We start from the raw sequence: 10,085 nt of genomic DNA on the forward strand, positions 1-10,085 counted from the left end.
CCCTTTGACCATTGTTACAAGGAGAGGTTGTGAGAATGCAAACATCCAAAGGTTATGATTGTGTAGGAAAAGTGAAGGTCATTTGTGAGGAACCAAGGTCTTATATCATACAATTTGAAGAAATGAATTACAGAAGGAATTGTAGACATGTGTTACCTGTCTCAGACCCAGTGCCACAGCAGATTGCTTGTGCCAGTGATTCTAATTCCCAGAGTGATTCGTCAACTGTTCGAATTCAGAAGGACAGTGCACTTTCTTCAAATAGCTTTGATGTAAACCCAGATGTTCCAGTACTGAATGAATCCCCAGATACTGTCCCTGTTACTAAACCCAATCAGAATTTCTGTGTAACTAGATAGGGTAGAATTTGCAAACCCAATCCTAAATATGCAGCGACTTACACTTGAAATCAGTTACATTTTGTTGAAATGTTGAAATAATGTTGAGCTCTTAAATATGCCTTTGTTCTTGTATTTTGCAATGTCAAACAAAATTAAAGAGGGGCGATGTAGAACAGTGTGTATGTTAAACCTAGTCAGCCACTGCAGCTAGGCAGCACGTGCATATAAGTTACTGAACATGTGCAAGATCAGTGCCATTTTGTGTAGTCAGTCAGTGTGAATGTAAGCTTGAATGGATATGCACATCTGTGTGTTAGAAGTAACAAGTCAGTCAGTAAGCATGTGAAGTATGAAATATATGTACAAGTCACTGCTTCTGATGTGTGTATGTTTAATAAATGACTTTAACGCATACCCAGTCTCAGTGTCTCATTAGAATACACAAGACTTGTGACAGTGTCTACTTGATATCCTAGGAACAAAACCCTGTGTGAGGTTGACAAGAAAGACGTTTGTCCGTTCTCTTGAAATCCAAGCTTGTGTAAGAGATCTCTCACCCAAGAAAGAGATTCCTGACATTTTGAAAAAGACTCTGCAAAGCTAAGCAGGTTGTCTAGATATGGAAAAATGTGGATACCCTGTAGCCTGCAATGAGATATGTGATGATGTGAGGTAGTGCCAGCTGTGCCAAGGGGAAAAGGGCAGTGCATGTATAACATATGCCAGTATAGCTATCTGGAGTGTTGTCAAGAATTATATTTCATTTAAATATCAAACTGATTTGTACAGATGCTTGTGTTAAAAATATGTTTGTAAAGCTGCCTGTGTTAAAAAATACATCAGATGTGGGTCTTGCTGGACAGAAAAGAAATATATATGCATGTCGGGCTGTATTGTTGTAACTGTTGAAATGTATATATTCTAACAAAGGGTACTGGAAGGGAAGGGGTTAAGCTCAGCCCAGCTAACCTGAAAAAAATAGCCAGAAATTAAATTACTTGGATAAGGGCATAACAATTCTATCTCACAGGTCTGAATGCAGCCAGGGATGCAATGTCTATGAAAAGCCTTTCTGCAGAATGGATAGAAGTGTTGGAATTGTTTTACAGCTTCCAGATGCTGTATTAATCCTTAACAAATTTCTATGTGTGTATTGTGACACATCTGTGCCAAATCCTGGCTCAGTTGCTAATGGGGAGGTAGTGTGGGAATCACAGAGTCAGGTGACCAAATTTGATGTAATTCTGTAGCCAGCACTGAAATTGTATTTAGATACTAGTGAGATGTGTGATAGATGCACTCTGTTTTTGGAACCTGACAATAAAGACACTCATCCACTTCATTGTTTTTGGAACCTGACAATAAAGACACTCATCCACTTCATCTTGCCTTGCTCTAGCCAGTAAGTAGGGAACAGCAGTTCTTCAGTCAGTTAGGGTATTATAGTGAGATTAGTTAAATACAATTTTTCTGTATCTGTCTGAGTCTTTCCATCCATGCTGTTTTTATATTTCCTGTGGCTGAAACTCGGGTGTTTATTGTAAATAGATATTCAGCATTTTCATGTTTTTCTTTTATTATTTATTATTAAATATATCTAAATGGGCGGCCACGGTGGTGCAGCAGTTAGCGTTGTTGCCTCACAGCAAGAGGTTCTCCGGTTCGATCCTCGACTGGGGTGCCTTCTGTGCGGAGTCTGCATGTCCTCCCTGTGGTCGTGTGGGTTTTCTCCGGGTGCTCTGGTTTCCTCCCACATCCCAAAGACATGCTGTAGGTGGATTAGACACTCTAAATTGGCCCTAGGCATGAGTGTGTGTGTGCCTTCCATGGAAGGTTGGGCGCCGGGCTGGCAACTCGACACATTAAAAACTCTACTGCCAATCATGAGCTGACAGGTGGTCCACTGTGGTGACCCCTAACTGGGAAAAGCCGAAAGAAGAAGATTAAATATATATAAATATTTCATTCTAGCTGGTCTTTTAGAACATATTTTAACTTTTGAGAGTACCTGCATTTATTTAGTGGTACTGTGGCTGCACACTCCTGAAAGTCTTGCTGCTTAGTTGAACATTACCGTTTGTATAAGTATTAATTGTACTAAGAGTAATTGGGTATCTTTGTAAGAGTCTTAAAGTAGCTGGCTTGTGGCAGTGAATCTACCTTACAGTCTGGGTGGAGGTGGCAAAGCAGGTAAGCTGTGCCAGCCTTTCCCAGGTGTGTGTGTGTGTGTGTGTGTGTGTGTGTGTGTGTGTGTGTGTGTGTGTGTGTGTGTGTGTGTGTGAAAATCAAATCTCAAAGGGAGTGTGTTTGTCAGCTACTTTGAACAGGGACACTGAGAGCACTAATTTCACAGAGAGGTTGGTGGAGGACATGGCCTGGAACACCCAGCTAAGGGCTTAACTCTATAGCTATGTCAGTGGGGAATCTTATTTGGGGCCTGGAGAGAAAACTCAGACCCAGGACTGGATTGTGCATTCCCTGTGTGCTCTTAAGGGAACCTCTACTTAGTGCAGAGAGCTGCATCTGAAAATACTGTGTCTACTTTTCTGTCAGTGGTGGGGATTGAGTTACCTTGATCACTGTGGTGGGTGTGACTAGCCCTACAGTCCATAGTGGCTGTAGGTGCTACAAGAGAGGAATCTGGGGTAAGAGATGAGTGGTCTGAAGTACAACAAATGGCTACAGTAGAGTCAATAACTGTGGCTGAAGCAAATTACTAGCCTGCTGTTGTACCAAAGGCTGCTTGCTTAACTTTTTCTTTTTGTGGCTGGAAGAAGTACCAACCATGAGTTCCATGGTCAAGTCAAAAATTGTGCCTCTTTCCTGGGGAAGACAAGCAGGAAATGTCAGTGAAACTATTAGTCCACAAAAGTTACGTTTTAACAGATAAAAACACAGTAAAATGCACTTTTGAACACTGTGCCAGCTCCACCAAGGAAAAATGAACACACTTTCTCATGATAAACATGTTTCCAGTTAGTTAACACTACTTTTAAACTGACAGAAAAAATGAGTACTCTATTTAAAAGTACATTACAGTCTAGAGACAGTCCCGTAAAACAACACTCCTATCTTTAATATAACTTTTCTGAACATGAAAGTAATAAAACATTCATAAATTTAAAAAAAATTTAAGTTTTTTTTCCCCAAAAGGGAATTTGCCCAGCAAAGGAAAGCACAAGTCGACAGTCGATCCTCAAAAGCTTTACAGGAGTGTACTCTTTGGTGGCAGTAAAGTTCTGAACAGCTTTCCACCCAAACTCTTCTTTTAGTCAGCTCAGTGTAAGCTGTTTGACAGTTTAGGCACAATAAATGTGCCCTGAAGCTTTGGAAGCTGGCCAGCCATTACATCCTTGGCAGAATATAAGTTATGCAGCTAAGGCTACTGCAGCAGTAATCAAAATGATGAATATGTACAAAAAAAAAATAATAATTCTTAATAAACCTAAAGTAGATAGTGAACCAATAAAAACTTTAAGAAAGGAATACCTTATCTCAAAATGAAAAAGTACAAAATTCCAAAGAGCAAGGAGTCAAACTTCTGCAGCCAAAACCAGTATTACAAGCAAGAATTGTACAAAAACAAATTAAGTAAAGTTCTTTTAAGACTGGCATTAAAATGATTAGGCAGTGAAGAGTGGATGCTCACAGACACTCCCAGAGTTTGGGCAGATGGCTATCTGTTACATTGTCTCTTTTTTTTTTTTTTTATTAGCATATACATTTTTTATGTATTTAATGTAAAGTAATTCTGCCTAATGTTCTAATGTTTCAATGCTGCTGTAGCATATGCTGTTATTGCTGGAAGCAGTATATACACGCAAATTCACACAAACGCATACACAGAGACAGACAGACTGACTCGCATACATATACAGAGAAACACATAAATGCACACACAAGAGATATACTTAGAAACACACAGATAAATATACAAGCACACACGTGCAAACACACATGAAGATGCACACACACACAGACACACACAGACACACACACACACACACACACACACACACACACACACACACACACACACACACACACACACACACACACACACACACACAAATGTGCCCAGCAATTACAGCCACTTTATTGACCGAATACACCTATCCTGGCATTGAGATCAAATGAATGAAAAAAATAAAATCTGTGTAAGGCATTGTAACCCCCCCCCCCCAAAAAAAAAAAAACGAACCTGATTTTGCATAACATCCCTGATTTGCCACCTTTACTTTCTAATATTTAAAGCAACTGAAACACTGGAATTTTAGAGGTACTCTAGTTTACGTGTGAAAATCTGATATCTTATTGGTACTGTAATGTTATTATGATTTTTTTTTTGCTAACCTAGAATCATTTTGATCTTGGCTGTTAATATGGTCTTGTAACACATGGCCAGTGCTGCCACAGTGCCAGCTGCACAGAACTTTGATCTCCCAGTGATACAGGACTGTTTATGTTGCAAGTCCCTGCCTTGCACATTCGTGCTTTACATCTTTCAGTTTTAAATGCATAATGCATCTCTCTGTGCAAATTATAGTTGATATAATTATGACAAGAAGTGCTACACAAAGAAACTATTTTAAAGTTAGTTAATAAGAAAAGCAAAATATTTTGGAAAAAAATCATAGAAAATATATTTATCTCAATGCTGTTGCAGTGTCTTTATAGGACTGACATACAACTTTTGTGAGATGCAGACATTTTGATGAGACACCTTTTGTAATACGTTTAGCAGAACAAATTACAGTTGGAAACAAGTTTTTGAGAAAGGGAAATACTTAAGCTTTTCTAGAAAACCAGATATTCTTCTTGCATCACAATTGAATGACCTTAGCTGGCTATACAATATATTAGGGACTTAATTCAGATGGCTGCAGCCCAAGCACCACATAAGCTTTTTTCTGGTGCCTGACTAGAGCTTATTTGATTTTCATGAACACAGCTGAAAAAAAAAAATAAAGATTCACAGTCAAATTTAAATTTATATTTTCCATGTATAATAATTATTCTGTCTAATGTTTCAGTGTTGCTGTATCATATGCATATGTAGAGGAAGAGACAGACATACATATTCACAGAAACACACACATCCGCACACACAGATACACTGAGAAACACATACATGCACACATACTGATACACTCAGCAACAAACACATGCACACGCAGAGATATACTCACAAACAGAAACAGATAAATATACAAGCACACATACACACACATTCAAACACACATGAAGATGTATGCACACACAAAACTATGAGTAGTATAAAGTAAATGAATATTTTTGTAAATGTAGTCCTTTATTCAAGGGCAAGGTTCTGCACTTCCACATGCATGTGTGTGTGTATGTGTGTGTGTGTGTGTGTGTGTGTGTGTGTGTGTGTGTGTGTGCGCATGCATGTGTGTTGAGAGGAGATGCTTCCAACACACTTTGGTACTTGCTACAATCACATTATTGTTGTAAAGTGAACGAACTTAAGTTTGACTAAACTTTATTTTAAAACTTAAACCATGTATTGGTTACTAACACTAGTCACTTCAGAGTACAGTAACAATAAAGTGTAGAGAAACTGTAGATTGATCCATTTATGAGAATACTTACAAATCCTTTTTTTGAAAAAGGCCACTTTTTCTTCTTTACATCTGAAATTTGAAACAGAAAGTATAACAGTTTAGCAGAATGTGAATAAAATACTTTCAGGAATACAGAGCTAAGAATGTTTATTGAGTAACATGGATTAATATTCATCTCACAAAAAAACTTGTGTGCACCAACAAGCTTGCATAACATTTTCTATAAACATTATGGGGCAAGAAACAAGGTTGGTTTATTTTCAAATGCATATTATCAATGCAAGGCCTCATTTCTAATGATTTTGATGTAACAGCTCATTTGTATTGCAGTTTGCTTCAGTCACAGCTTCATGATGCAGGTCAGATGAACTTCAAGGCAAACATTTCCCATGTCCTGCTCTTAGGTTCATAGGTAGGTACTAGGCTATTGGACCTAGGGCCTATATAAGCCTAACCAAAAAGGTACCCTGGCTTTCACCACCCAAGAAAATTATTTACCTGTGCCCCTGTCGAGCAGAGCCACAAAAGTGATCCCCGGGGTGGATTTCCTATTTCCCATCCAATCATCAGGATTTTTCTTGAAGAGTGCTAATGAAGAGCTTTGTCTTGATATAGATAGGTAGTTTGTTCCGGAGTATGGGAAGTCTCAGGGACAAGAATCTATCCCTCCAGCATGTTCTTATTATGGTGACAAGGTTTAGGTCCCTAGAGCATGTAGCTTGGAGGGATTGGGATTTCTATAAGTGGAGCATGTCCAATAGCTCTGGGTTTGACATAGCTTTGTATGTTAGGCAGAGATCACCTCTGAGTAGGCGATATGCAACGGAGTAAAGCTGGAGTTTTTTGAGATGGTCTGCGTAGGGCATTTGTTTGAGGCTGGTAATCCTCTTTGTGAGGTACTTCTGTGGCCTTTCCAGTTGTTGTAGATGTCTTGTGAGGTACTCTATAATGGGTCTAATGAGTGACGAGTAGAGGGGAACAATGACTTCTTTTTTCCTGGATGACAAATCTTTTGTGATGAGGTGTGCCACGTAGAAGGATTTCTTGACTACTGTGGTGATGTGATTATCAAAGGAGAGACTACTGTCCACCTGTGTTCCAAGGTCTGTTATCACACTTTCAGTGTTAAGTAGACTACCGCCTATGTAGCAGTTCATGGGTACAGAGTTTTTACCAAAAGGGATGACAATGCACTTTTTGGCATTGAGCTTGAGGCCATGGCTCTGACATCAGGCATTTGTCTCAGTGAGGCCCTTCTGTAGGATGTCCACATCATTTGAGGACTCGACAATGGCTCCTAGCTTGCAGTCATCTGTGAACTTCGTTAGCCAAAGGCCTTCTGTGTTAGCCTGTACTTCAGAGAAGTAGATATCAAACAGGAGAGGCCCCAGGACTGAACCCTGTGGTACTCCACTTGTCACTGGTTTGAAGTCAGATTTGGAGTCTGCAACTTTTACCGTGTGGGTTCTGTCAGTGAGCTTACTGTTCTTTATTTTGACCTCTGATTTTTGCAGTTTTATCAGCTCATCTGAATATCTTTTTAAAGTGTTTTCCATTTTTTTCCACTTTTTATTTTGCAAGTTAATATATTCATTCAGTGTTTCATTCACTTTAATTAGCTCTGAGCACATTTGACTTATTTTTCCTCTAGACTACTGGAAGCCAGTCTTGCACCGAAGATGGAGTGTTTTCTCCTCACCACCTGCGGTTGATTTTATTTCAGGTTCTCTAAATTTCTTCTTTTCTGGCAAGAAGGTAGTGCACTTACTAGCCAGTAATGAAATGTATCCAAAAATCCAAATGCACTGTCTATATTTTCTGAGTTTGTGCTTTCACACTGGGAGAGCTGAAATTAAGTCAGTGTGCAGCCATCTTGAAAGTATACTTTTTTTTGAGAACATTTGATTGAAAGTGAACACATGTAACCAAGCCATCTAACTCACCATCAATAGAAGTTATAACTCAGATAATCCACATTCACTCACATTTATAATTTTGTTCATAGGTTCATAGGTTCATAGGTTGGTACTAGGCTATCAGCCCTAGGGCCTATACAAGCCTAGCCATAACAATTTCCTGGCTATTTCTTCCCACATTATTTACTTTCCTAGACCCCTGTCTAGCAGGGCGACTGACGTGATCCCTGGGGTGAATTTCCTTTCTCCCATCCAGTCGTCAAGGTTCCTTTTGAAGAGATCTTTCTTTGTAAAGTAATACTACTGATTGTTTACATGTACCTTTGAAATGAATTTTAAAGAGAAACACAACATTTACCTGAGGCCTGTAAAGACAAAATTAAAAGGTACACTTTACTGTTCTGACCTTACATCCACATGCAAACATCTACTAAATGGTAGTTGTAATCAGGTGAAAAAGGGGCAAAATTCATGTTGCACACCCCCCCGGCACCACTTTGGTAATTGGTGCTAACCCTAACCCTAATACTGCCCCTTCCCCAACCCCAAAACTACATCTTAGTGTCATTAAAATAATCCCATAACGCTGCCAGTACACAAGACAGACTTAGACACACAAATATTCACAAACACACACAAACAACACTATATTTATCACCTCACCTAACCCTTACCCTTATCCTAAAATATACAAACTCACACACAAACACACAACACCCATCCCTCACTCATCCCCGACCCTACCCTATCTCACATACACGCGCGCGCGCACACACACACACACACACACACACACACACACACACACACACACATGCACACACTCTGACCCCCGCAACCCACTTATCAGGGAACCACAGACAGACACACACACACACACACACACACACACACACATATTTATAAATATATATATATATATATATATATATATATATATATATATATATATATATATATCTACTGGTGATTATATCTAACATGGGAGTACAAAGCCAAAACACTCAAAACAGGAGGTAGGGGAGCCTTGCCTTACTCTTCTTCTATGAGAACATTTTAATACTTTTTGTACAACAATGTTTTTAGAATTGCCCTGTTGTTGAAATGTGAATCACAGCAACCATGCATATCCATCAACCTCATCAGATGCATTCATTGTGAGAGGCAGGTGTTTATTGCAAGTCTTGGAGGCCAGGAATCTGAATCCCACAGACATCAGGATGTAGCAGATAACCGTTTTTGGACATTTTTAAAAAACTTTTTCAAGTTGAGAAACATTCATCTTGAGTATTGCTGCCCTAATGCTTTGGATTGATTCAAGTTACCTGTGAAAATGTGGACCAGTGAATTTACTGTCTCATTGTGTTTAATAAATTCTATGTTTATCTTCTCATTGGTACTTGTAATAGAATCAGTTCAAGTCACAAAATCTTTAGCTGTTAAACCTAAAGAGTTTGGGAGAAGCTTTGAAGAGAGTCACTAAATTCTGGCAGTATATCACATGGGATTTTGCACTAAACAGAATTTAAAAATATATATATTTTGCAAATCTATGACCACAATAATACATCCACATACAACAAAACCTATTTTAAAAACCATGGCATTTGACTTCACCATTCTCTTAACGTCTTCCTCCATGTTAACTACACAAGGTGAAAAATTAACTCTATTCTGTTTTGGGCCAGTAAGATCTTCCCCTTACTAAAACTTGAACATAGGCAAAGACATTCTACTCTTAGAACTTGAATATGGCTTCCCCCTCATAGCCTCAGCATCAAAAACAAACTCTATACACATTCAGACAATAAACAGTACAATTTGTAGATTTATTACCCAGTTCCCTAAAAATGAACACCACTAGAACATACTGAATACAGCAAAATGGCTTCCTTTTTTAACAACCAGTAGACTTTCTCCTAGGATCCTAAATATTCAAACTCTTAGTCAGACCAGACTTTTCTCCTTTAGCACTTAAACTAATTAGACAACTTTCCTCTTACAGCCTCAGAAACTTCAACCACTCTGTCCCCATACTGAAACTCTCTCCCCCATAGAACTAAACTCCATTGTATAGATCACTACTTCTATCTACTAAGTGTAAAACTATGGGAAAGTAATCCTGACTAATAGAAGACACCTCAACTTACCCCAAAAAATTAGGAATCAGCTAAGGGTCCACCTCCTCCCATTAGCCGAAGGTCATTTACTCTCATCCAATCATATCATCTAACTTGAGATAC

At 38.8% G+C, this 10,085-nt stretch overlaps 1 protein-coding gene across 1 annotated transcript in view; it reads right to left on the minus strand.

Annotated features, from left to right (window-relative positions):
• The window catches only part of PLEKHG7 (pleckstrin homology and RhoGEF domain containing G7), a 1,339,509-nt gene that overhangs the window by 588,938 nt on the left and 740,486 nt on the right, over positions 1-10,085 (minus strand). The window contains exon 5 of the mRNA XM_044087653.1: positions 5,955-5,995. Coding sequence (XP_043943588.1) covers positions 5,955-5,995 — 41 coding nt within the window. The remainder of the gene's footprint in view (positions 1-5,954; positions 5,996-10,085) is intronic.

The sequence above is a fragment of the Protopterus annectens genome, chromosome 11.part0 (assembly GCF_019279795.1).
Source record: "Protopterus annectens isolate FY-2018-M chromosome 11.part0, PAN1.0, whole genome shotgun sequence".
NCBI classification, from domain to species: domain Eukaryota; kingdom Metazoa; phylum Chordata; order Ceratodontiformes; family Protopteridae; genus Protopterus; species Protopterus annectens.